Source organism: Porites lutea, chromosome 5, assembly GCF_958299795.1.
Source record: "Porites lutea chromosome 5, jaPorLute2.1, whole genome shotgun sequence".
In the NCBI taxonomy this organism is placed as follows: Eukaryota; Metazoa; Cnidaria; class Anthozoa; order Scleractinia; family Poritidae; genus Porites; species Porites lutea.
The window spans coordinates 32,046,542-32,074,495 of record NC_133205.1 but is presented as its reverse complement, the minus strand read 5'-3'; the positions used below and the strand labels follow the sequence as shown (position 1 = coordinate 32,074,495).

General features: G+C 38.4%; 2 protein-coding genes across 2 annotated transcripts; one reads left to right on the top strand and one right to left on the bottom strand.

Moving 5' to 3' along the window:
* Positions 1-1,086: 1,086 nt before the first annotated feature.
* Positions 1,087-4,917, bottom strand: LOC140937335 (dynactin subunit 3-like). Its single transcript, XM_073386887.1, has 7 exons — positions 4,782-4,917; positions 4,526-4,610; positions 4,063-4,149; positions 3,444-3,527; positions 2,498-2,556; positions 2,007-2,066; positions 1,087-1,274 (listed from the first exon to the last, which is right to left on the bottom strand). Exons 1-7 carry the CDS (start codon positions 4,893-4,895, stop codon positions 1,188-1,190), a joined length of 576 nt encoding a protein of 191 aa, XP_073242988.1. The 5' UTR covers positions 4,896-4,917; the 3' UTR covers positions 1,087-1,187.
* A 100-nt stretch (positions 4,918-5,017) lies between these two features.
* LOC140936999 (cryptochrome-1-like) lies at positions 5,018-18,733 on the top strand. The gene is made up of 9 exons (XM_073386516.1): positions 5,018-5,284; positions 7,424-7,618; positions 8,106-8,382; positions 10,213-10,353; positions 10,543-10,713; positions 11,498-11,638; positions 16,888-17,039; positions 17,491-17,699; positions 18,368-18,733. Exons 1-9 carry the CDS (start codon positions 5,052-5,054, stop codon positions 18,469-18,471), a joined length of 1,623 nt encoding a protein of 540 aa, XP_073242617.1. The 5' UTR covers positions 5,018-5,051; the 3' UTR covers positions 18,472-18,733.
* The last annotated feature ends 9,221 nt before the right edge of the window (positions 18,734-27,954 follow it).

Sequence of the window (27,954 nt, the reverse complement as noted above, 5' to 3'; positions counted from 1 at the left end):
AGTTTCCCGCCAGTTTGCTACTAGGAACGATAAGGAAAAATAGCTAAAAATAGGCACTTTGGCCGTGTGCGGACTTTTAAAAAATTTGCTTTCTACTCCAAAACTTGCATATCCCTTGAGTGTGTAAACTTATATAAGTGCGAACTCTTCTCTACGAGGAAAAAAAAACTAGAAAAAGAAGTGTACAGGGATACCTTTGGCTTCTACTGTCGACTTGATGATCCGGGGAATGACCGACAAACAAGTACAGCATGTTTCAAGAAGCTTCGGTTTGTTTATCTCTGAAATCAGACGCTCGCGCTACGCAAAAAATTGACGGCTGGAACTTTTGACTGGCTGTCCTTGTTCACGAGCGAATATGGTCAAAGGCATTTTTCAGACTTGAATTCAATGTGTCTACTTGGTATATTTCTGCTGATCAGGTTTTCTTAGAACCTACGTTCTACAGCAAATTCGTTTGCGATCGCTTGCAGAAAATGTTTATTTATCACAGATTTAGATCATTTCACAGGCAGCCCTAACTCTCAGTTTCCACTCCTAGAGTGAAAACTCGGTGGTAAAGAAAATCGCTTTAATCGCAGATGATCGGAAAATAACCACACAAGGAGCAAGACCACACCAGTAAAATATTGTAAAGCGTTTTTTATTGAAATCCGAGCGAGTATTTATCATCTTGAATCCATTACCTGGATTCCCATACAAATCCTTTAATATATTCGGGTTCACAGCAGAGGCTCATGGCCATTTTGAGGATTACACAATATGATATAAACTGTCATACTGAGCTTTAGCTGCCTGTGATATTCCCCCTTAAATCTCTTTCTTTCCTTCCAATTATCTAATTTGCTGTTAAACAGCAAAATAAATCTACGCAAAAAAAAAAAACCTGTTTGGAGTTAAATTTCATTGTGGGAAGGAGAGTTGACTGACGACACTAAAAAAACGAAGGAGACTAAAATAAATGCCGCCATTGAATAAATGAAAATGATTAAAAAACAGCAGTGGGACCCACCCCTAGGTGTTCGTTTTCGACAGGTGTCCACTAAAAGAGCGTTCAGTGAAATTGTAGCGCATTGTAAGTCACTGTTATATTGAATACACTTTAATTTCATATCATACAGATTCTACTAGATGACCCTTCATCAAGTTCTTAAATATTTTTCACGTTTATTCTTATAACTGTTCAACTAGTCTGCTGGTTTAACTTCCATAGCTTGTTCCATCTGTGTTAACAAAACGTCCCACTCAACAAACTGTTTTGACAGGAGATTTATCTACAAACAGTCAAGGAATTTGTATGCTGGTCTGAATTTACAATGATTATAATTTTTATCTGTTATTAGACTGAGAAAAGCCATTTAAAATACGTGTGCTGTTCACACTATTGCAAGCTACAATTGGATTCAAACAAGAAAATCTACACATCTGGAACCTAAAGAAGCATGCCCTGTTTGCACTACAACAAAAAATGAAATTTGGTGTTTGTAAACAATTTGAAAATTTTGGTAGCACCATTTTTTTCGGTTTTTGTAACCTTGTTTGCACCTGAGACAAAATAGTTTTTGTGTAACCAGAAACATCAATATTAAATTAAAGGAATTAACTTTATTGGTTAAATTTACATTTCCCCAATGACAGTGGTTCGAAATCTTCCATTTACCAAAGAAAATAAAGCATGCATTATCAAGATCTTAAAAATACTGTAGAGAGGGAGAGATTCACATGCACCAAACACTTATATCTCCACCTCACACAGACTTTCCGAAAGTTGGAAAGATCATGCCCATGAAACTGTCTCTTGCCTTTTCTGAACACTCAGAGAAGCAGTTCTGATTACACGCTAAAATCTCCTTTCATTTCCCAAATATATATACTTATGAATTAAAGGGAGAATTTGAAATAAGATAATTTGAGTCACATACAATATTGTTCCACACAAACTTTGTTACGTCTACCAACCAACAACTGGGAAAAATAACAACAGTAAAGCCTATTAAAAAGGATACTATATTGTTGTAGGTTGAAAGCAGATTATGGAGTCTCTCACTGCCTGCAGTGAATTCCTCCTATGAGGAAACAAAGAAAAAGCAATACTTTGCATTTACATGCATTTCAAATAAAACTTATTTTAATTCTTTGAGTCCCAAGAGTGCAGTGATTTTGTTACCTGACGCATAGAAATCCCCAAAGATGTAAAATAATTCATGGCATGAATCCAGTAGGACACAAAGATCGATCAATTGATCTCAACATGTGTATTTTTTGAAATATCCCGTTCGTGTAACTTCTGTGGCAGTTATTATGGCTGTCTGTCTGTCTATGGCTTTATTTTTCTACTTTTTAGTTTAGATATCCTTTGTAGTGAGTCCTTCTCCCACAACGTTAATTATTTAATGGTTGCACCTAAGATTTCCAACAAAATGGGTTGTCCAAATGACATTCAACACTTTATAACATTTTCTTTCATGATCTAAAAGAGGCTCCGTGACAGCCCTACCTTTTGCTGGATATGAATTTCTACCAGTGGTTGAAGTTTGGCAGACCAAGTTGGTAAATCTAGTAGCAAAGCAACACAAAACAGGTACATAAAATACATTTATTTTGATTCAAGGCTTTTGAACAAAATGCTCAACAATGTTAATGTTACATATGAAAAGTAATGATGACATACAAAATGAAAATGGAAAAGTGGGTGGAATATGATCATCCAGGTGAGTGTAGTTCTGAATGTTCTGTAGGTGATAGTGACTAAGGTTTCGTAAACCCTGATGCAATCTTCATTTGAGTCAAAAGTTTGAATTTCTGATTTTTAATGACTTCACATTCAACCAAACTTGTGACATGTTATGAGTGGGTATGACCTGTGTATGTATGAATGGATTACGTGAAAGTAATGTAACAGTAGCAGCCTGTGATACAGACGTAATCTAAACCATGTTAGTAACGTCTGCAAAGCAGTGTTGATATTCTTGTTAAGGGACCCCAACAGACTGAACAAATTACTGGAAGAGCAATTCAAATTTCCTTTCAACCTGATTGGCAAATTGACAATGGATTTTTGAACACACCAATCATGGTGCATACTCAAACCCTGGTATACAAGTGGAGGCCCAGAACAAAGATTTTAGCATTGTTTCACAAAAAGACTTAACCTTAGTTTGGTCTGTGACGCAGGCTAGGCAACAGAAGAAATGTGGTTTTTTCTTACAAGGACATCAATCTAAGATGATTCCCTTGGGAGGAGAAAAAAGTAATTCTATCGTACAATGATTAAATGAGATAGTTCCTTGGGCAAAGTAGTAATAAGAGGCAGTTTAAGCACAACAAACACTGTTACACACCAGTATATAAACCAGTTATCATGACCACAATCTACTTATAATGAAGTCAGATTAGAACCAATTTTTTCAGGCAAAGAGATGTTCAACAGTACTATCACAAACCTTTGAGGGGCTCTGTTGTAACCACTTTTTTCAAATCTTCAACTTGTCTAAGCTGCTCAGCACAGGATCTCAGTTGGTTTTCACCTAAGAATAAATTAATGTTACGTTGGCCAATTGCTAAAAAAACTTTTTTTGGATAGAATTTTTAACTATCGGGGTTTAAAATAAAAAATAAGGAATCACGGTTTGCCCAAGAAACATTCAAATTTGGTTGCCCAAGAATTACATGCTCTTTGTAGTTCATGTTTTTAATGAATCAGCAATAATTGTACATTGCCAAGATCACACGTAAAGTTAGCTATTTTGTTATTTACAATCTTATCATGGGGATAGGAATTTCTTGTTACATTTGACCATAGTTCAGGTGACAATAAGTAGAATTCAAACTTGTATGACAGTGTGTTAATAGCATGCCATTATTTATGAACCAATCCAATTGATGGAACTACAAAGAATTTGAGTGCATCAGTGACAAAAGAGATTACAGTCTTTCCTTCTCTTTTTATCTTCTCTTACGCGTTTGCTTTATTTGCTTGAATGTAACATGCTTGCCCTCACGACAATCCTGAGAAACTGCTATCATCATCATTATCAATATTATTGTCTAATTTTTGCTAACCTGCAACAATGATATCAGCTTTGGCATCATCTGAAAGAGAAGCTTTCTCCATGAACTCAGGAGAAAGAAATGTTTCCAGCTCTTTCACTGAAAACAAAAACCAAAATTAATATTGTCAATTTGAGACCAGTTAGTCTGCTGTGCATCTGTTTATAAATTGTTTCAGAAAAAACAGCTAAATGAATGCTATGTGCATAATGTCTTACAAGTTTTGGGTTTACTGAGTTGTCTTAATTTCTCATCTTCAAGCACTTTCAAGCCAAATATGCAATTTCAAGGACTTCAAGGGATTTGGACCATACAAAACTCGTTTATCCCTCAACTTGTTAAAACCTTACCCTAAAAACTATTTCCAAGAAAAAACGAATCAATATCTTCAGAAACAATTAAAATAAAATAAAAACGTGTTGCTAAATAATAACAAAGGTAAGCTTAAATTAAAATATTTATTTCATATATATACCGTTCTTCCAGACTGCTGCAATTCTTTTGTATTTGGTGCCGATTTTATCAAGATTTTTCTGTACATTGTTCAAGGTTCCTAAGCACTAAAACAAAAACATGTGACTTATTAAGCTGATAATTTTAAAATCCGTACACTTTACAATCTTGAGATGCTTATCAATGCCCAAAACAGTTAAACTACACAGAACTTGAGGAGACATATATTGCCTCTCTGCAAGAGGGTTGATTGACATTAAATCTATCAAAGGAATTACCGATGAACCCTTAAGACCAAGGACATCTTCTTCGCTGGTCAGAATACGTCTTTCTAGGTCTGATATCCGTTTATCAAGAACATCTACGACCGCTCCTTTCTCTCTGACGGCCATTTTTGTTTTCAACACATTTCTGCGCCCGCGAAGGAGTAGCCGTAGTTTCAATTACTTTGGTAGGTACTTCATATATGATTCCTATATACCTACCATTAGTTCGTATAAACCCCACCGAACTATCCAGGAGTTACGTAAGTCCGCGGTTATTTCAAAATGGCCGCGAAAACTTCTCGAGTTCACCACACCATTCACTGGTTTCGTAAAGGCCTCAGACTACACGATAACCAGTCTCTTAAGGAAGCATGTGAAACAAGTTTAACACTACGACCAATCTACTTTATCGACCCGGATTATGTAAAGCATGGCAACATGGGTTTCAATCGCTGGCGATTTCTGATTCAGTCACTCAACGATCTGGACAACAGTTTGAAAACGTTAGGCTCCAGGTGAGAGACGTTTTTCTGCCCCCCCCTTTTTTTTTAAATTAAGGTTTTTTCATATCTACAGTCTAATTTACATGAATACAAGACAGTCAATCTCAGCTGTAGTATAACGTATCCTCGCCCCACAAAAAAGGACAAATAAATGAAGCTCGCCTCTTAAAGAAAACAATAACAACAAGAAGGAGGAAGGAAGATCAGAGGTTTCGATATAGCTACCTATTTTGAAATTACTTTTAAAGACTTTCAGGGAGACTAATTGCAGGGAGTATTTAGTCGGGGAGGGGTGGGGGGAGGTATTTTGATATATTTAAAATGAAGTAACCCAATGGTTGATCTAAAATAAAGGTTAAATAATGGCGGCCAGGAATGAAAGGTCATTTGCATATCATATCCAGCCATTTGAAAATACATCCCTCATGGATGGTCAATGGAATTTCCAAGGGGGAAGGGGTTTAAAAGCCCAAAATTTCCAAAGGAAAGTGGGTGTTCATGTGAAGTAAGTTTTCCAGAGGGTCATGCAATACTCGTAATATTATAATCGACAGTGATTGAAAATGCATATTATATTGTGTTGGCAAACAAAACCTAAGATTGTTCCATAGATGCCTTAAAAAAAAAACGAAGAAAATGTATCAGTGATAATAAAAAGGTGTGTCTAAAGATGTGAAGAATGTTTTTAAGCAGAACAGTTGATAATCTCTAAATACAGCAGATTTAGGCCACTAAAAGAAAATAGGAAATTCCAGGGGGTTGGAGGGGTTATCGGTATATGTGGCCAAGCAGTTAACACCTAGAACTCCAGATCTGGAGGTCCAGGGTTCAAGCCTCTCCCATCGCATTGTTTCCTTAGACAAGGAACTTTACTCCACTTTGTTTCTCTTCACTTAGGTGTATAAATGGGTACCAGCAACATATTGCTGGGGGTAACCCTGCGATGGACTAGCATCCCGTCCAGGGGGGAGTAGCAATACTCCTAGGCATGCTTATTGCTACCGAAACCGGTATAAGCTCTGGCATGTGGGCCTTTGACTTTTGTGCACCTTTACATACCTTTTACCTGGAGGATTGTATAAGACCCCTTCAGAACGGAAATTCTGAAGGGGTGGGGTGGTCTTATCTGAAAGACCATCCATGGCGAGGGGGGGGGGGGGGGATATGAATATTTTCTGGAATGACACAATAATAATAAAATAATATAATATTAAATACTTACTTATCCTCTCCCTTTATGGGGCTTTTCAGGGATAATGAAACAAATAATTCAAACGGAACATAGCAATGTTCAGAATCCTAATTGGTAGGAGACAAACCAATTGGCTATTTTGCAAGTGTTGCCGAGGATTTGAACTTGGGACTACCAAGAACAAATCCAGCTAGCGGTCAGTGCAGGGCATGAACTTAGGACCTCTGGATTACAAGTCCAGCACCACATCTGCTCAGCCAGGCTGCCTCCTTCAATATGAATCATAGTAATTTAGCCCTTTTCAGATAAACAGTCCACTATACAGTCAAACCTCACACCTTTTTATTGTGAACAGTTTTTTAAGCTAAATGGGATGCATTTATCTCAATGGTTTCCTAATCCCTCTTTCCAACACATCACTGTCTTGACCAACACGCTTTTGCCATGCCCAAATGCAAAAATACATTATATTTCCAGTAATTTAAATATATTTATTTTTTGCACTTTCACGTTATCAATTTCTCATCTTTGGCCTAGCTGTCTTTTGTTATCAATAATTTAGTAGCTTATGTTTTATGTTCTATGTTTTCTTTTTGTGTTTATAATTTTTTTTTGAATTTGTAATTAGTCTGGTATTTGTCATTGCATGTACTATTAGTAATTTATTAATGAGTTGATATTGTAATGTAATGTAATGTAATGTGAAATGAAAGAAAAATAATTACGAAAAAAAATTGAAATAAAAATGAACAGTTTCTTAGTCTCTAGTGATAAAAAATTTTAACCAATCTCAATTTTTGCATTACATATACATCTCTGTTATGCGGACACTTAGATCTGTCCCTCTCTTTTCATATCAAGGAGTTTTGACTGTATAGATATTTTATGGCAATTTTTTCTTTTATTTAACACACATGTAACTATCTGAAATGCCTTGGCACATTTATTTTTTTTTTTAGGTTATTTGTCATTCAAGGGAAGCCTGAAGAAGAATTACCACAACTGTTTAAAAAGTGGAAAATCAGTCAATTAACGTTTGAGTTTGATCATGAACCAGATGGACGAGCAAGAGATTCAAAAATTTCTGAATTAGCTTCAAAGGATGGAATTGAAGTAGAAACAAAAGTCTGTCATTCACTTTATGATTTAGACAAGTAAGTTGTCTAGCTAATAATACATTGTTTCTTTAAAGGGTACCAAATGAACAGTACCTGATTAATCTCTCGTCTTCCTGCTCTTGGTGGTAATTGTGTAATCTGTTTACCCACAGACCACTTGGGAGTTCATAAGAACTCTTTGTGACATGTCTGTGTGTTCCAGATCGAATTGGGATTTGAAAGTGTGGGGTTTTAAGGAGGCTTAGGGGAAAACCGGAGTACCTGGATAAAAAACTCTCGGAGCAAGGGAGAGAACCAACAACAAACTCAAGCCACATATTATGGCATCACCTCCGGGATTCAAACCCAGGCCACATTGGTGGTAGTGTGTGCTGTCATCGCTGCACCACCCTTGCTTCCCAAGTTTATCTGAGATTAGTCTGAGCAAAGGCACATTTGGTGAAGTCCCTATTTCTCTTTCAAGCTTTCATTTGTTTTATTGCTTTCCTTTTCTTTTTTTCTTAATATTATTGCACACTTGTAGGATAATTGAGAAAAATGGTGGCACACCCCCACTAACCTACAAAAAACTTTGTTCTATTGTGTCATCTATGGGGACACCCTCAAAGCCAATTCCCACCATAGACGAGAAAACATTTGATGGCTGCACTACTCCATTGGGGGATGACGTAGATGGAAAGTATCAAGTCCCTACACTTGAAGAACTTGGAATTGAAATGCCAGAAGAATCAAGCAGTGTCCTATTTCCTGGTGGTGAAACTGAAGCTCTCAGAAGACTTGATGAACACATGGAAAGAGAGGTGTATGCACTTTTTATAGATTTTATATAGATTTAACCAAGGCCAAAAGCAAAGCTCTTGTGAGATCTTTTAAGTAATGTTGTTCTAAAGTAATTTAACTTTTGACAAAAGCAATGAGAAAACTGAAACCCTCCTGAAAAATTGACCTGTGCCTGTGACCAGTAATAATTGGTCAGTGAACAATTTAAATAAACACGTCACCTCAATGAAGTATTCATCTGAGCCCATGATACAGTCATGTGACACTGATCAGCAGATACCCTATTTTGACAGTTGTCAATAATATTGACCATAACATGGATGTCCAGTATCAAGATTGTATACGCCTTGGACACCAAGCTCGTGATAGTGACATTTCACATCCGCTAACAAGAAAATCCGAAAAAATCTCTTAAATCCAAAGTTGAATAAAGTTATGTATGTTTGTATGGGGGACATATGGACGGACAGATGGACGATTTTTTAACCAAATTTTATTATCCATGGTGCTCTGCTGCATGTGCTTTTGAGCTCGCAAGAGCTCCACTACCACATGAATATTAGTCATTCTGTAAAGGTAGGTCCTTTCTCAGGGCAGTCACTTTTAAGGGGCCAACTACGATTTGTATTTGTATTTTATTTTTACTCCATCCTATAGATAATACATTAGTTGTTCAATATCAGTTAGTACAAGGTTGATTAAACTACATGTACATAATGCTATGATTGGACACTCCTGGCTACTCTCATTGGAAGCAAAAGGAAGATAGCACCAAAAGAACTTTCTTAGTAGTTCAATTCTCTGCCCACTTATAAAATAAGCCCGAGGTAATCTCACCCAAAACCATAGTTGAGTCGCCCGAAATGCGGAGTCATGTTGCCTCAATTTTATCAGGTGAAGTGCACAGAGAAACATAGCTAATTTTTGTTAAATAGAGAGTGTGTGTTAATGTATCTTGCTCTTTAAACCATCATGAGACAAAACAAGCGGAATGAATGTGTAACGTACCTCATTCTTTAAGCAATGATGAGACGAAACAAGTGGTATGAATGCGTAATACATCTCTCTCTTTAACCTGTAATTAACAAAGAAACAAGCACAATAAATGAGTAATATATCTTGTTCTATAAATTTCAATGAGACAAAACAGGTGTGGCAAATGGTAATAGGGATGCCAGGATCTTGTTGATGATGGTAAAATCTCGAGCCTCAACTCTACATTTTGGGCGACTTGACTAAACATGTTGGGTGACACAACTCTGATTTTGGGCAACTTGACCATAAACCAGGCTGGCTGTGGGGAAGGATGGAGGCCATTATCAGGACCGATTTGTGAAATTGTTAATTTAGTTGGTCAGGAAAAAGTTAGGCAATTTTAGTAACCTCTGGCTGTGGCAACCATGCCAGTGCTCTTTTTGGCAGTGCTTGGGGGTAGGATCATTGTACTAAAACCCTAATAGTAACTGATTGTTGTGATGGAAACTAACTTAAAAGGTCGAGTTTGGTCTCCAATGAACGGTAATTTCATGCAGGTCACTTTCCGCCACATTATAATACCCAGGGGAGATTTGTTTCTTAGCTACAGCCAATCAAATGAGGTCAAGTCTTGAAGGGCGCGTGAAGGCGCAATGGAATTTCAGAGAAGTTTTGTTTCCGGGTGCATGAGGGCGCACCGGAACTCAATGGGTTAAAACTTTATATGTAATCAGAACAAAAAATTTTCAATTCTTTTATGAATTTAAGGTAATATTCAGATTTATGTACTGAGGTATCAGCTTTGCTCCAAGTTTTTTTAAAAGCAGAAGTTTACCGGGTCAGTGTTTTTTGACATAGTTTTTCTTTCTCTTTAGGATTGGGTAAACAAGTTTGAAAAACCCAACACAGCACCAAACTCACTCCAGCCAAGCACCACTGTTCTTAGTCCATATGTGATGTTTGGATGCCTCTCAGCCAGACTTTTTTATCATCGATTGTCTGATATTTACTCAAGGGTAAGTAATCAGAATAATTTTACTGATTAGTTTTACATTTAGGCATTTCTTTCAAGCCCAGTTAAAAATGGCGCTGCTTATATACATCTCACCTCGACTTTTTGGTAACCAACCATTGCTATTTAAGTCTTGTGTCTTTCCTGTCTATACCTATACTTACATTGTTTCTAACTGCTGCGTATTTTACAGGCTAAAAAGCACTCTAACCCACCAGTTTCTTTGCATGGGCAGCTTCTGTGGAGAGAATTTTTTTTCACTGCAGCATATGGAACTCCTAACTTTAACAAGATGGAGGGTAATAGTGTCTGCCTGCAAGTTCCATGGGACAACAATCCAGAGTTTGTCAAAGCTTGGGCTGAGGTGTGTACAGTATGGGTCTAGTGATGAAAACAGCAATGTGTTCACCCCATGTAAGGGAAACCAAGACTTTCTTGGATTCTGGATTCCATACTGTGGATTCCGGATTCCAGATTAGTTGTCAGTGGACTTTGGACTCCGGATTCCATCGTAAGTGGGATTCTGGGTTCATAGGGCTGAATTCAGGATTCCAAAGCACAGGGTTTCAGATTCCAGGGACAAAAATTTGCCAAATTCTGGGATCTGGATGACCTTACATGGGGCGTAATGACTATGTTGTTTTAAAAAGTTTCTTTCTCCCTACAGCCGAACCAATGGTAACAACTCTTGTAATCTGTTCTTAGCCTGCTGTCAGACTGATTGAAAACAACATTCACATGAGAGGAATCGTTTGGTCATATTTTCCCAGTCATATTTCTTTTGGGTAGTGCAACTTTTTCACAGGCAGAAACAAATTTTACAAAGAACTAGGAATGCATCCTTGTTATTCGAGCTTCAATTTAAATTACTTACTTAGGTCCTTATCCCCAGTTAAAGAAAGTTTGTCTCTCTCCATCTGCTCCAACAGCCATTGATAACGCGACAGAAGTTAGGGAACTGACCTAACACATTAGCCAAATGGCTTAAGACGTCGGCGAACAGGAAGTTGGTGAATGGACCGTAAATCTTTGCCTCCAATACTAAGTCAACGTAATTTTTTGTTCGTAACCGGCCTTGAGTATTTTTTTTTTCAACTGTGCTTGGGATGATTGGATGTCTATTGTTTTGTTGTTCGTATTATTTGAAGGCACGAACTGGATATCCCTTTATCGATGCCATCATGACACAACTGAGGAGGGAGGGGTGGATTCATCATCTTGCACGTCACGCCGTGGCTTGTTTCTTGACCAGAGGAGACTTATGGATCAGCTGGGAGGAGGGTTTAAAGGTAAGTCATATCCCTTGTTAAACAGCCCCATGTTAACTTGTTTCAACAGTTAGCAGACTTCAAAGAGGTGAAGAAAGGGTGTATTAAGTTACTCTGATAGCTGAATCGCGCTTGACACGCTGTACACCTTGGTAGTGCGTATAGCGGCTAAATTCCCGCCAAAGAGAATGGTAGTGGTGGTTGTAGTGACTTTAGTAAAGTGTCAGTCATTCTAACAGTCACACACTAATTGGAGACACTATATTATAAAATAATATACCCTATTTTCATATTACATGTACAACATAAATATTAAAATAAGCTATTGCCCAGTGACATTAAAAAAATGTGGCTTTAAAAACTATTAAAAAATATGATATAAAAAACTATATTGCCCGGTGCCATAAAAAAAAATATGACGTATATACGAACATTAGAGTGATTTTACTTGACCCGTGAAACGGATACTAACAACTTGTGCAAAATAGCCACTAGTAAACAAAGCAAGACAACAGAATTAGTGCATAATAGTGCATAGTACTCTACTACCTATTTCATGGGTGAAGTAAAATCACTCTAAAAAAAATTAAAATCAACTAGTTCATAAATAGCGGCCTTTACAACCCCTCTGTTCCATTTCCGCTGACAAGTCTCTTTTCCTTATCGAACATTGAAAAGCGTTCAGTCTATTCATGTCACGTTCCTTGTTAGTCAACTTGGACCTCAGAAAAGGTCCTAAATATGACAGAGAATGTTTTCCATACTTTATAGTGTTAAAGCATGGCACGATAAAATCAGAGTTCCTTAGATTATATCGTTTTTCTCCCTCTCCTTGAAGGTTGAAAAGGTCCTGCAGATACTTTGGTAATAGATTGTTCTTTAGCTTTAAACATAAGAATTGGTATGTCTATAAAGAGTCGTTAGATTGTCCTGCCGGGGTAAATTGTCGTGAGTCCGGTCTGTTGTTAAATACAGTGCGCTGAGCTCTCTCCTGTAACCTTTCCAGTTTGCGCCAGTCCTACGCTCTACAAAAATTTCAGACTGTACTAGAAAAAACTTTCTTTCTTGCGGACTTATGGGCACAGTATTTGCTACTTACTCAGGGTTCTATCTAGGGTATTTTTGGGGTAGAAGCTTCCCCCAAATTGCCCAGCTTTCCCCTCAAATATATTGTTATCATTACAGTATATAAGTAACTATCTTGAAAAAATGATCCAGACGCAACAAGGTCAGTGCACGTGTATTAGTATTCCCTGTCTAAGGACAATATATGACAAGGAGCATGGAGTATTATTTTAAAATAAAATACCACTGTAACATTTCTCAAATTTGTGTCTCAAAATGCACCAGATTGCATCTCAGCGCATATTCATTTCAAAACAATTCCGGAGGGGCATGCCCCCGGATCCCCCTAGGAAACTCGTAGTCCTCGGCCACTCGGGATTTCTCATTCAAACGGTAAATCCAAGATAGAACCCTGTTACTCCTTTTGTAACTGTATCCGGTCGTGGCATTGCTCACTTTTGCGCAGGTTCCAGGTTTGCAGGATATCTGTTGCCTGCGTGCAGACGTCCCCTATTTCCTTTGCACGTGTGTAGACTACGAGTTAGCCTGTGCCAAGCTCTCAGATAGTATAGTGGGAACGTATTAAAACGAGCAAAGCGAAAATAAGACGCGCACGACTTGGGAAAGGGGGCGGTGGCGGCGGGAAAAATGGGAGAGAGAGCCTGTTAGCATTTCTTTAACGACCCTCTTCCGCCCATTTTTGTCACGTCTGGATTCGGCTGTCAAAACTGTTAACACTTCAGTTAGCTACAATGATTCTCAAGTTTCTCGCGTGAGCATTGCACGCGACGCGAACTCCTTGTGCGATGTGTGGAAATTTATGTCTTCAAATTCCTTATCCTGTGAGAGCATCCGTTTTTTTGGCTCTAGTTTATAGCAATAAAAGGGGGCGGTAAGTTTTTTCCTCTGTTGGGTAGGTTATGCTCTGGAAGGTTCTACATTGTCACTGAGCAAATGTGACTTTAGCCGCTTGTTTCACACTGAGAGGTCATGGCACACATATCGATTTACTGTGGCGTTTGTTTCTGGTCGGCAGGATTTGCCCTCTGATGAGAGAGCATTTTCTTTGACCTCTAATTTGAAGCGTAAAGCTTTTTATTGCGACTGAATAAGGGTTTTAATTTTCTCCAAAGTGCTTTCTGGATCTGACTAAAGCGATTTTCTTTAGTCCGTGAATGTAATGTTTTTCTGCAATGTTGTATCACGCTGGGCCAAGCTCGTTAGTTTTCTTTGCAGAATGTTAAATTATCACGGATAGTGATTTACAGATCCAGAATTATAAGAATGAAGTGCAGCTTAAACTTAAGCTACATCAACTAAGGAGAATTGCACTGTGACTTAGTAAACTCCAGCTTAATAGAGTTTCTCTTAAAATAGTGTGAGTCTTTTGACTGGAGCGCGTAGTTTCTCCCTTGGTAATAACGGAATAAGCTTAACAGTCTTTGGACTGTTTTGTTATTGCCACTTTGTGATCAACCAGGACTCCGGATTACCGAAAATAATTTCGCACTTTCCTTCTCTCTCTTTCTTCTCGTCCTCCTCTCCCTCTTCACCGATGCCAAATAGCTGCGGCCGAAAATCCAAGCTTTTTCTATTGTTCCACTTGGTCTCGCATTATAGATATCAGCGGCGAAACGACTATTATCGTAGAGTTTTCTAGGGCTAGAGCAGCTTTAGCCAAGCGTGGGAATAGCTGAAAGATTCAACTTTTGCCGAAACCGGTGGGCATAATACCGAAAACATCTTTACCGCGAGCCAAGTCGCAGACACTCTTCTAAAGGACAAGACAACGCGGATTCATGAAGATCACACGCGCGATTCGCGTTAGCCATCTTTGTGATGACAAACTGATGACCACCCTACTAGGTGATGATGTTAACTGTCACAATTGACCAATCAGAGGGTATATCAGGAGCTGATATACCGGAACAGGCCGTTAAAAAAATGCGTACAGGCTCCGCCGCCCTGTCTCTCCCCAGCTCCCGCGCTTTTTTCGCATTTCTTATTACTGAACGATTTTCCACCAACATCTCGGAGCTTGGAACAGGCTAACTACGAGTAGTCTCCCATTTTTCCTCAGAGATAGTAGAGCGAGCGAAACGCGAGCGAGCGTGAAAATCACCCCACGCGAGAAAAGGCGACACGCGGCGGGGAGAGAGAAAAATGAGGGACTACAGACAAAGCCCAAGCTTTTGACCCTTCACGGCCGACTGATTTTGGAGAGTAAAATTCGTATCCCCTTCCAAATCAATAAAGCGCATCCAATGGGATTCCTTCCCTTATTGAGCTGTCATTGCTCTTGTCATCGGTAAACTGCGGGGGATATTTATTGCTAGCAAAGGAAAACCCAGATACTAATTTTCTTCACGGCTATTTCGCGTAAAGAACTTGATAGTGTAGGCAACAAACGACTTTTACTCATGGCAAAATGCTGCTTGTTCCAATGATTTTTTTTTCTCTGACGGGTAGATCATGCTCTGGAGGAAAACGTCTCGACTGAGCAAATATGATTTTTGCCGCTTATTTCATACTGAGAGGTCGTGACACCCATTTTAATTCTCTGCGGTTATTGTTTATGGTCGGCATGATTTGCCCTCCGATGCAAGAACATTTTCTTTGACCTCTTTTGAAAAGTAAAGCTCTTCAATGCTGCTAAATAAGGGTTAGGGTTGTTTAATTTCTCCGGCGATTGCCTCCTGGATCTGAACAATTTTAAGCGATTTCCTTTTTGGCCGTGAATGTGACGGTTTCCTGCAATGTTTTGTCATGCTGGGCCCAGCTCGTTAGCGTTTTTAGCAGGACGAATATATATAGTGATATCCAAATCTCGAAGAATGGATTGCATCTTAGACTAAAACTACATCAACTATGGAGAACTGCGATGTGACTCAGTCATGACTGCTCACGAATTTTAACTGCCGCTTGTTCTTCTTGAGATAATGTGAGTATTTGGACTGGAGCACGCAATTCCTCCCTTGGTGATAACTTTTGAATTAGCGCAACAGCCTTGCGACTGTTCTATTATTCCCACTTTGTGATCAGGCAAGACCATGGTTTCCGTTCTCCACGCGAACCTCATCAGTTGCCGGGTTGGCTTTATGCTTAGTTGCTTCTACAAGAGCAATGCTAGTTATTTGTTCTGTGCTGTTATGTGTTCTGCTCTAGTTATCTGTTCTGTAAATTGTGGTTATGTCGAGTGTTGATAGCGACTGGCGCGTTTTTGACAGATGTTGACAGAGTTCCATGGAAGAGCCAATCAGAGTTTTGCGTTGTGAGAGCAACGCATTAGTTCAAAAGCTTGGGCTTTGTCTGTAGTCCCTCATTTTTCTCTCTCCCCGCCGCGTGTCGCCTTTTCTCGCGATGGTGATTTTCACGCGCGCTCGCGTTTCGCTCGCTCTACTATCCCTGAGGTAAAATGGGGGACTACTCGTAGTCTACACGTGTGCAGCAAAGGAAATGGGAGACGTCTGCACGCAGGTAAGATACCTGGCCATCGGCCCACATCATTAGTGGCCCTTCCCTCGGTTTTATGTTACCCTTAACTATAAAACTGTCACAAATTTTCGACCTAAAAGTGAAGTAGGCTAAAAAAGTTATTCTAGTCTCGTCGTTGTATAATAATTTTCGTCAGAGTAAATTTACAAGCTGGAATATTATTTTTTATTAAAAACTGAATCATTGGATAATGCAATTCTAGCATTTTGATTGGCTTAGCCGTCATGGTATATTTAACAATTATTTCTCGAGGGTGCGTGGGATATAAGATGATTATAGCCAACTCGGCTCTACGCGCCTCGTTGGCTATCTATCATCTCAAATCCAACGCACCCTCGTGGAATAATTGTTAAATATGTTACACTTCAAACTTTTACTCAGGTTAAATTTTTTAACTCAGGTTGATTATTCATGAATAGTTATGGTCAGAAGACAAAGGCAACAGAGAATCAACCTTGATCTGTAACAAACATGTCAATTTGAGATTGCAATGAATCACTAAAGCTGCATTATAGCAAAATGATATTTCCTCTTCCCCCTTTCGCAGCGAAACGACTGGTTGTGAAGGTTGTGATACTCGGCACCAGTTAAATTCCTTGCTGGAAGCATGCTTTATTTTAAACGTACAGTTAGGAACTAAGGCAGGGTCTTCAGGAAAAGAATTGTGGACGTTAAGTCCTTACTTCTATTGTATATATTTTATTTTTCAGGTGTTTGAAAAGCTTCTTCTTGATCATGACTGGAGTTTAAACGCTGGCAACTGGATGTGGCTATCTGCAAGTGCGTTTTTTCACGCTTATTTCAGAGTCTACAGTCCGGTAGCGTTTGGCAAGAAAACAGATCCTAATGGAGAATATATCAAGTAAGGGGTAGCCTGCGTAGCTGGCGGTATTGTGTAGTAGTCGAGTGAGATTTGGCGGCGAAGCCGTTGTAATATAGTCGAGTACCGCCAGCTACGCAGGCTAGTAAGGTGGACTATAACCCTGGGTGCCAGAGACTTTTCATGCGCGATAACAGCTGTTGTCAAGTCTTTATAGTGATCTGCCGCTCGTGGCTTCGCCCTTTGGCCGAAGCCGAAGTTGTGTCGCCGTCAACGAAGCACCCCGTCGTACGCGAGAAAAAATCCTCTGATTCCTAGTGTAGTAGTCTGCTACACAGCCGTTTTTAGTGTCGTCACGCAACGCTCCTCCCCTTGCGTGACGACACTAAAAACTACTATGTAGCAGACTACTGGTGTAGTGGATTATAGACATGCGGTTTTAATTTAAAGAACATTTGGTATAATCTTTAATGTAACTTCCTTTCCTCTTCAGGAAATATTTGCCTATTCTAAAGAAGTATCCACCAAAATACATCTATGAACCTTGGACTGCTCCTCTTAGTGTACAGAAAGCAGCTGGATGTATGATCGGTAGAGACTATCCTAAACCAATCGTGGATCATAAAGAGGCCATGAAAACCAACATTGAAAGGATGAAAAAGGCGAGAGCAAAACAGTATAGCGGCGCTGCAGACGATCAAGGTACAGTCAGTATTAGATAACATCAAATAATGGCTTGTTTATTTGTCATGTTGTGCTTGCTAACGTGGAGGGAAGAACGCGTCCGATGAGGAAATCTCTCGGCCGATTTTATAGTTACACGTTGTCCTGTTTTCGCAACATTATATTCGGTCTTCGGAATTATTCATATTTGACATCAAGAGGGAGGTGTGGTTCGAAAGAGATGAGGGTGAAGGAATTTGCTGTAGAAAATACACAGTGAGACCTCACTCCAAATTGCCTGGAACAACTGTTGCACGAAAATCAGTGCGTCCTTCCCAACACACCAGGAAAGCTGCATAAGAGTAGGAGGAGGGGGAAGGGGGTAGCCTGGAACAAGACAGATCCCAACGCCTCCTTCAATTCTCCAAGTTAGTATTGCCCATAATACACCTCCCCCCACTAATCTTGCGCAAGCATTGCTCTTATGAGAGCTTACGAATCGACGATTTTGCAAACACAAAAGGCAAACTGTTGTGGAGGAGGGGGAGAAAAGACGGTGTACTATGGGCAATGCGAAATAGACAGATATGTCAACGTTTTAATGAGAGCACCGCATTCCTTACCTCGTTGCGATGAATCTCGACAACAGCAAATTGACAGGTTTATTTAGGAAAGGACAAAAGGCCTGATTGTTCAATCCTTTTAAGGTTCTGATGAAGAAAGCCAAAGCAAACCTGTGAAAAGGAAGATCAGCAAGCAAGCCTCACCGAGCAAAAAGTCAAGGAAAATAACTGATTTCCTCAAGAAGTGATTTCATCATGATTCTAAAAGGTATCAAACATTTGATGAAAAGTCAGTCTCGTCGTCATCGTCACGAAGAATTGAAAAAGAGGTTATCAGTATCGACACCATTTTTTTTTTTATCGGTGCAAAACATGAACTTTATTTTTTTTTTTGGCTGCGTAAGTTAAATGGATTGTACTATGGATATCGATAGTGAAAGCTAGAAGTTGTCGAAATTTTGCGTTTTTATTGACAATCTTCCTCATAAATAAAGATTTTATGTTTCTGTCTATTCTGTCGGCTATTCAGATATTTTTGAGATATTTAGAAAAAAGTCGGGAATTTCCGCAAGCATATTTAGGCGATTTTACGTGATATTTGTAGGCCTATTTACGCCATGTTTATTTAACGGACCAGTTTATTTTTAGACACATTTTAGGGCACTTTTTCCTGTGAAAGTAGAATCTCCACCACGTCTATGAGCGCATTCGAAGTATAAGATATCAAAAAGAAAAACTAAACGTTATTAAAAGGCAAAAAATATCATTTTTAGGTCTGTAGGTTTTGCTGACTGGTTTTTGGTATCTAAAAGATATTCAAAATTCGCAGCAAAACCGCTCTAAAATTAAACTGGTCCGTAAAAAAGGCGGTAACAAGCGCATGGAAGTTGCTCGCTCCGGGTTATGGGCTCCCGCCAGACCACAAATCGAAGATTCTCGTAATGAGTTGTGACGTTACGTTAGTTTGGAGGATGAAAACAAGTGAAGACCGGAAACAGCAAGGGTATTTAGCCTTTAGCCAGATTCTGTCTCGTTAAATTCGTTTTTGGTTGCATTTAGAGTAAGTTTGTTTGCGTTTAACCAAGTATGCGCATGAAATAGGTCCTTCTTAAGACGTGATTCAACGCTGTCCTTTGCCCGTTCCGCTGGACAAGAGAGTACGAAGGCTCTGGGAAAGAGATTGCCCAAGTGCAGTTCACCATTTTCACATAGACCAAAATGCACCTTGTTTACCCCCCAAAATTTTGCATAAATATTGTCTTGGATTTCTCTTGGGACGACTGTAATACCAAAGAAAAATTGGAAACAATGGTTATGCAAACTTCTGGTGGGTAAACAAGATGCATTATGGTCTATGTGAAAATGGTGAGTGGGTGAGCGAGAAGGGCAACTTATGCAACTTTTTGCACAACATTATTGTTTTACGTGTTCAACTTGTTACGCAACAAACATTGCAACAAAGAAACAAAGAAATATTTTTGCGTGAAAACTTAGTTGTTGCTGATTACCAACAATGTTGCGGAAAAAGTTGCATGAATTTACTACCCATTTTATCACACCTTTATCGCCTGTGTTGTAGCTTGCAAAGTAAATCAACGCTTCTGATTGACCAGTTTCCCCGCGCTTTATTAAAAAAATGGAAATTTTTTGCGCCTGCGCAGGTTGTCGTCCGCTTTTGCTGTTTTTGGTCCATATGGACCAATGGATATTGTTCTTCCTGGACCTATTAAATTTCCATTTAAGCTTATCAATGATAATTTTCAAAATTTGCGGGGATAGAGCTCTCTCTTGGTATCTCATTTGGTAAATTCTGACCAATCCTGACAGTTAACAGACAAAAAAACAAGCAACATTTCTGGAAAAAAATCCACTACCAATTTTGCTATTTACCTACTACTTTTTGCATATTAAATTTCTTCCTTTTGTTATAAAGAAAGCCAGCCGGCCAAACTCCGCCAGTCATGCAAAAGAAAGAGGATAAAGTGGGCAACAAAACTACCTATCAAAAGAAAGGCAAAGGGAAAAAGAAGAGAGAGATAAAAATGGAATTAGATTCGCAAAAAAATGTCCAAATTTTGGCTTATGCGCATGCCCAAAAAGCAAAAAAGCTGCTAGATTACATCCAATCAACAGAAATTTAAGTCCTGATTGTCTGGAATCTCTTTTCTAGCTATTCCCATGCTAACTGGCCGAAAAACGGTTCGAAAAGATGGATTTGGTCCAAAATGCGGTTTTTCCCCTAAAAATTGGCTGACGGCAAAGGGTTACATTAACGGATTGTGCTGGCATAATTTTTTGGCATAATTCGTCACTACGAGCAAAATTTTAATTTATTTTTCCCAAAAAGCACTGCTAACAAAATAAGCACTTTTTGGCTAGTTTTGCAGCAGAAAGTTGTCATTTAGTGATCATGCAACAATTTTTTTTTTAGCCCGATTGGTGTTCTTAGCAAATTAAAGCATGGGCTTAAGTTGACCAAATCATTTTTTTGTCTGCTTGTTGCCTGGGTCCCACAGGTGACCTCTTTCCAGAGGACTCAACGCATGCGCATAACTAGCTCGGTTACTTACGTTGGCGTTCGGGTGTTTAGTTAGTTTTTATAGTCGTCAGACAATGAATTATGCACTCTTAAAGTTTCTAGATTTAAATAGGCTGATTACTTGTTCGTTGCATAGCAAGAGCTCTTATGCATAGTTGAGGTAACATATAAAATTTACAAGCAAAATTTCTGCATTTTTGCTAAAAAGAGAGGAAAACTAGCATAATTATAGGCATAATTTCAGAAATATACGAGCATTGCTAGTAGTATATTGTGCTACTTTTGCCTGCACAAGCTGTCAAAACCCATGTGCGGGCAAAAGTGTCCTTTGTTTGAGCAATACTGAAATTTGCCGGGATGCGCGATAAGTTGAAGTCAAGTGAAGTCCAGTCAATCTGGGCATTTTCGAGGCTCAACATCAAACTGATTGCAACAGAATTGTTTTCAACGCCATTTAAGTAAGGGTGGCCTATCTAAAAGCTTGGACAAAAGAAATGGAAAACCTAGACCCCCCTCCCCCTCCCCCCCCCCAAATCAAGGATGGGAAAATGGCGCGTTTTTGCATGCCCTTCGCGCGCCTTCATCCTTGATTTGGGGGGGATGGAGGTTTGCTGTTCCATTTTATTTTGTCCAAGATTGTAGCAACATACTAAAAATCCGCCAAAATCCGTTTAGTGGAACACGTCAAAATTAAGCCTTAAACATTTTGAGCTTTTAACACAGGGCACCCACGTTATTTGAAATTGTACGTTCAAACAAAAATTGTTCAAAATGGGTTTGTCACTTTTATGGAAAAGTGAAAGAAGAAATAATAAGTGCTACCTAGTTTTCGGTGATAAAAACGAAGTGTTTCTTTTGTTCCAAAAAGGATGAATATTAAACAGGTTGGCTTTTGCACACGAAGCCCATGCTCCACTCAAGGAATCCCAAAATAACAGGAGACTTTCAGAGTAATAGAGTGAATTGTTGGCTGTAAAACTACGACAGTTTAAGTCGTAAGGTTTTAAATCTGAAAAATGAAAGTTGTTACTTAACTTTTAAAATATATCCTTTTTTCATTAGATTTCTGTTAGCCGCAAGGGTAAGAAAAATATATATCAGAGCTGGATTTTTGAATGACGTTACAGCCAAAATAGAGCTCTCCCCTCAAGTTTTTTTCTTTCAACACTATCTCCAAAGAAGTCAACACAAATAAAAAACTAAGAGTGCAGCCATTGCTTTTGTTTTCCTTCTCTTCTTTTCTTTCTCCTCTCTCTTTCTATTTTCCCTCAAAAATCGCCACACACCACCGGCGATATTTAACAATTATTCCTCGAGCCCGAATGGGCTCTGAGTCAATAGCCCATGAGGCCGGACAATACATATATCCATGACTTGTACCTTTCAGTGTGAGTATTGTCAATGTTTTACATTCAAAAGATGCGATAAATTAAAACTAAAATGTACTGCTCATGGAGGTATGTATAGTGCGCATTATTTTGGAAAGTTAGCATAACGTCAAAACAGTGAATGTTGTAACGCAGATTTTTGGCAGGTTCGTAGGCGGAGTGTCTTGAAATTTTAAGATGATGCAGTGAATCAATCTCAATGAAAGTTTCAGCCCTTAATATTATATAGATTATGAAGATTATGTGAAGAGCTTTTAAAAAAATTCGTTCGAGTGGTTTCAGAGATATACAAAAAAGCGCTCAAAGTCCAAATTTTTGAATGAAGTTCACTTATACAGGTGGTGAGAAAAAGGGTTAGTTTTTAAGATCGAAAGAAGGAAAATACACCAAAATTTCCTGGCATCAAAATATGGTATTAAGCAGCATTCTGACGCTACTTAAGAATAATTTGAGTCATTTATAACGTTTTTATTAAATAATCTATCACGGCTATTGAAAATTTAAGGTTTGAAATATTTTATCGTTCTAGTCGAATTCAAACACACAGTTACAGAGGTTATTTGCTAAACACCAAACTTTAAGTTCCTCGTGTTGGATTTTCAGTAGCTGGTTTGGATCGCGCAAAATTGGGCGTTTATCGATATCAAAGTTTTTTGTTTATTGTTGTCATCGTAATATCGATTTTACTAAAACCTACATTTTGACAAAATTTCAATCTATAGTCAATCATTGGTGAAAATTTCATCGCGATCAGACAAGGATAAAATCACTTTTAAAGTGATTGAAAAATATCGGTATGGCCTCTGAAAAACTATATCGAAACACCTTAAGAATTAATTTCCCGGAGAATTTGAATACATGAAACAAGTTAAGTGCATTGCAATCATGCCAATAAACGCGATAAAGTCTGAAAGACCACGAATTCGACGCTCTATTCGTTTTGCTTCACTGCGCCAGTCAGAAACCGTTAACTGAGTAATTTGTGGAATAAGTAACTAGGCAGACACACTTTCCATCAGCGTTACTTTTGTTTATTCCCGCTTTTAACCCAATTAACTTAGTTATATTCTGCCAATGAACATAGTGACATAAACTGAAGTACTGTTTGAAATATCAAAAATTTTAAACATTCAAGCCCATGAAGTAGACAAAGTTTAGAAACATTGTTCCTTCAGGACCCTCTACTTTTAAAAAGTAGCTTTTAGATCTCATGGCAGAAAAGTTTTGTTTTGATCAGTTCCCTTATGCGTTGCTTGTCTTGTTGCTTTGGCTAGACCCCCCAGTGTTAATAACCACGCACCAGATGCACCATTTGCAAGGACTGCGCTTTTGACGACGTCTAGTAGATGTTTTGGAGACATTGCATCCCTCTGCTTCCTTGAAGTGAACCTCCAGTCCTGCTTTACAGCGCTTCATCTTGGTCAGATTCTTAGTTTTTATCTCCTGGTTGATCTTCGTTACCATCTCCATCCCAAAGACACCTGAATCAGCAGGAGAGAACTAGAATTAATAAAATTCTGTTATGCAACAACTTTTTTTTTACTTTTCCTTTTTCATGAAGGGTGATAAGATACTCAAAGTTACCTGGTAACATGGTCTGTAACTCTTGCTCGATCTCCCGCAGCTTTGAGCAAGCAATTTCCTTGTAGTAGAGGTATGATTTCTCGTAGAGTGGTTTGACACTCCCTGACTCGCTCACTAGCTTAATAGTGACCTCCTTCTTGTAACCATGGCTCTCGAGGTCCACCTTCTTGAGAAGACCAAGCATCCGCTTATCCGACATTTGAAAGTCCGGATCAAAAATTTTCACTTCTATGGATTCTTTTACATTGGCATCTGTTAAAATTGCAAAAAAAGGCTATATTTCAGTAGCACTGTAACTGAAAAGTGTAACAGTATTAGCATTGATAACCCAACGTTTTACAATAATGATAAGGAAATCCATTGATTTCTGTCGAAAGAATAACATTAAAAAGAGAAACATATTTGGCAATATTTGAAAAAGAAAGAAAATCAGTAAGAAGGTCAGTATATACCGACAGCCGTAGCAAGGAAAAATGAAATCAGCAAGGTTGTAAACAAGGCTGGACGCAACGTCATCTTTAGGAAGTCAGTGCTGTGTTCAGCTTAGGAATCTCCAGAAAACTGTAATGATATCGCTTGCTTGGTAAACTGAAGTGTTTCCGTGAAACCAAAAAGGTTAATGGATTAATAAGCAGCTGCAATCACGGCAATTTATTGGCTAGAGGCGTCATTATTAAATTCCGTAGTAGACAATGATCGCAGAATTTTTTTTAGTATTGACACGAAAAAATCATGCAACTGACTAAGCGGGAAGCGTTCCTCTTCTGTCAAATGGTTGTTATAAGAACTTCCTTTTGAGACTAAAACACACCAAACAGAAATACCAGTAAAGATGAAGACGGGATTTAAAAAGCATTATACGCACAGAGGAATTAGGATAACTGGTAGATCGTCATAAAAATACATTATTATTGCCGGGTGATATTTTGTATATCGAAAAAATGGAAGGCAGTTTTTAAAATAACATTGAGGGTAACAGGGGCACCCAACGACTGTTTTCTGTAAAATATCTGTTCGGAGAAGTAGATATTGCTAGAATTTTCTATTTCTTGAGGACGGCTACAAATTTCTAGATGACCGTTCCATCCACGTTCAATTTTCGAGACTTATGTAATAAATTCCCTACGATTTTCTGAAGCTAATTTTTCCTAGTTTAGTCCCCAAGTACTGCTGTTTTCCGTAGAAAAAGGAAACCTAAATTTTTCGGATTCATAAATATGATTGAGAGAGGAATCAGAAAAATTCTCACTTTCGTAAAAGGAACTGTGAACTGCACTTGTCGGACGTCAAGTCAGAATGGCAGTGGAGCGATAGCCGAATAGGTCTTAAAAACGTAGCCCGCCCTAGTGGCCTGATTGGGCGTTGTCCAGATAAAACGTGAGATAAACTCTATATGGAATAATTATCGTTATCTGAGGTTATACTTATGGCAAGGTGACTTGAAGCTTATGATAGTACACGTGATGATCGGCATGAAACACAAAAATCTTATTTGGGGTGTCTAGAAAACACACAGCTCGAAAACACAGACCATAGACCACAAACCTAGAAAACGCAGACCTCGAAAACACAGACCTCGCAATTTAAAATGAGTCTTAAGATCTACATATTTGATGAAAACAGTTTACGCATGGCGCTTATTTTCCCTATAGTTTATGGCTACTGGCGTGCCGACTTTGCTTTTTTTTTGCCGTTTGACGTTTATCTATAGCTATTGCTGGACTGGCAACAAGAACAGGCAGCAGTCAAACGCAGGCTTCCTTTGTTGGTCTAGGATCTATGATTGCGTGATGGAATGCCTCAGTCTCTTGAAATTTTTATCTTTTCCCTTAAGTATTCTTTAAGTTGTTTTGGAATATAATTAAAAATGTAAATCGAAATAAAATATATGGACTGAGTAGTTTTAGTGGTGTGACGGAGATTGTTCGGAAGGCCCCGCAATTTTCTTGAAAAAATAAGAGAGAACAAAAGAAACAGAGAACATAGAGGGAGTGAGTACATCACACATCATCTTTATTAGCGACTAAACAGCTGGATAAAAATCACAATTACTAGGTACAACCGGAGCAGCAAATTGTAAAACACCAGTAAATGAACAGCAACAACAACAATGAAAACCACGAAATTACAGTCTGTCAGCACTTAAACGGCCGCTTTGCCCATTCTTCAGTCCTTTTTCGATTAACTTATTTGTTACTATTGCGTTACTACATTCAGTGGAAAAACCATGTTCATAGGAGTAAAGTTGTTGTTTTATTACGTTATAAACAGGAACTGGACTACATCGAAAACACTGCGGCACAATCCAATGTTAAATAACGATAGATCACAGGACATTTAAATACTTAGTAAGACAGCGGACGGCTGCATCGTCCAGAGAACTAGGCAGCATTAATTTGCTTCTACTTGAGGTCCTGAAAACTTTTTATTTAGAACTTTCTCATGCAGTCCTTGTAGAGATTGAAATTATACATAACAGATAACAAAACTATACAAAATACAGAAATATATAAAATATATCAAATATATAAAAGAAGGGCCCTATATAGTGTTCAGTAGTCCATGGAAAGAAAGTCGACTAAACGGCGTTTAAACCGGCCGTAAGACAATGAGTGGCTATGAATTAAAGGTAAGGGAGCTTTTTGAATCAATATTTCGCGTGATCATGATTTTTTTTTCTTGGCGTTGTAGATTCGAATACATATGATAACATTCGAATAATATTATGGCCCGAATCACATGTAATAATGCAAGAAATCTCGACCTTCGTTATCTTAAAGGCTACTAGTATAGAGAGAGAAACAAGAAGACTTCGTATCTTTAAGATTTTTGCATTTATTTGGCATCAGATAATACACTAATAATTCTAGTATATTCCGACCAAATGACCTCTGAAGCCCGAACCCAAACATAGTGCGCTTGGGCTGCCTGTGGTTCAAGATCGAGATGGCGATACTGTGTTGAAATACCCGAAGTAATGTTTCTCAGTGATCTGATTAATTAAAGAAGTAAGATTTTTATTGTAGGTTCTATACTGAAGGACTCATAAGCCAAGAGTTTTGTACAGTGGAACCTCGATTTAACGAACCTCTATATAACGAAGTCCTTGGTCTAACGAACGATTTTCTTCAGTCCGCCAAAATTACAGTAAAATGTATGGAACAGGCCCTCGATTTAACCGGGGATTTAACGAACCTCGATTAAACGAAATCTTCGTTATAACGAACGCGATCCACAAGCGCAAACGTAAAATTTACCTCGATATAACGAATAAATGTCACCATGTAATAAAAGATGGATGCCAAGGATAAAATCTATGTGTACAGTAGTTTTAAGTATTGGTCCAAAGTAGCTGTCTTTGACAAGGTCGCCGATTGATGTATTCCTGTGCCATTTTCATGTAATTTTATATCAGTTTAACTTTGCTCGGGTTTGGTGCATAGAAATCCTCTAAATTTTAGATATGTTATGCTTTTCAACATATCAAAGCAGTAGACAAAATAAAAAGTTGTTTGAATGACTCTTTTGTTATCTTAATTCATTTCTAAAATTCAAATTTCGCGCTTTTCGCCCTATTGACCAATCAGAGCATTCGAATTTAATTTGATTAGAGAAATTAGCACCTGAAAAATAACTGCCGCTATTGCTCTGGCCTATTGTTCTTTTGCCTAGTTCTTACACTGACCATTACTTAAGCAATTTTGTCTGCCTGTTCTTAAGTTTCTGGTGCCGTAAGACTGTAATTTTGCAGATCGGGAAATGCCGGGTTTTGTAGATTAATTATTAACTATACCTCGATATAGGGAACATTTTGGTAGTTTTCCCAATAATTTGTTAAATAGAGGTGTTCGATATAACAAACCCTCCATTTAACGAACAAATTTTCCCAGTCCCTTGCGTGGCACTTCGTTAAATCGAGGTTCCATTGTACAATAAAAAAGTGCATAGGTTTATGACGTACGTTGTAGAATTATAAACCGCACCATTATAGTTCGACTGAGGATTTTTCTCATGGTATCAGCGCATTTCTAATATCTTCGCTTCTGCTCCTTTTTTATTAATTATGTCATCAAATAAATTACAGACATCACGGATAGTGGTTCGCGCCTGGCAGAGAACATAAGGCCGATACCATGATACCAGCTTTTTCCAATGCAATTAACCTATTCGCATCGTGCGTCTCTAGATGCACTCGATTAAGAGCTATGAAGTAATTAGTC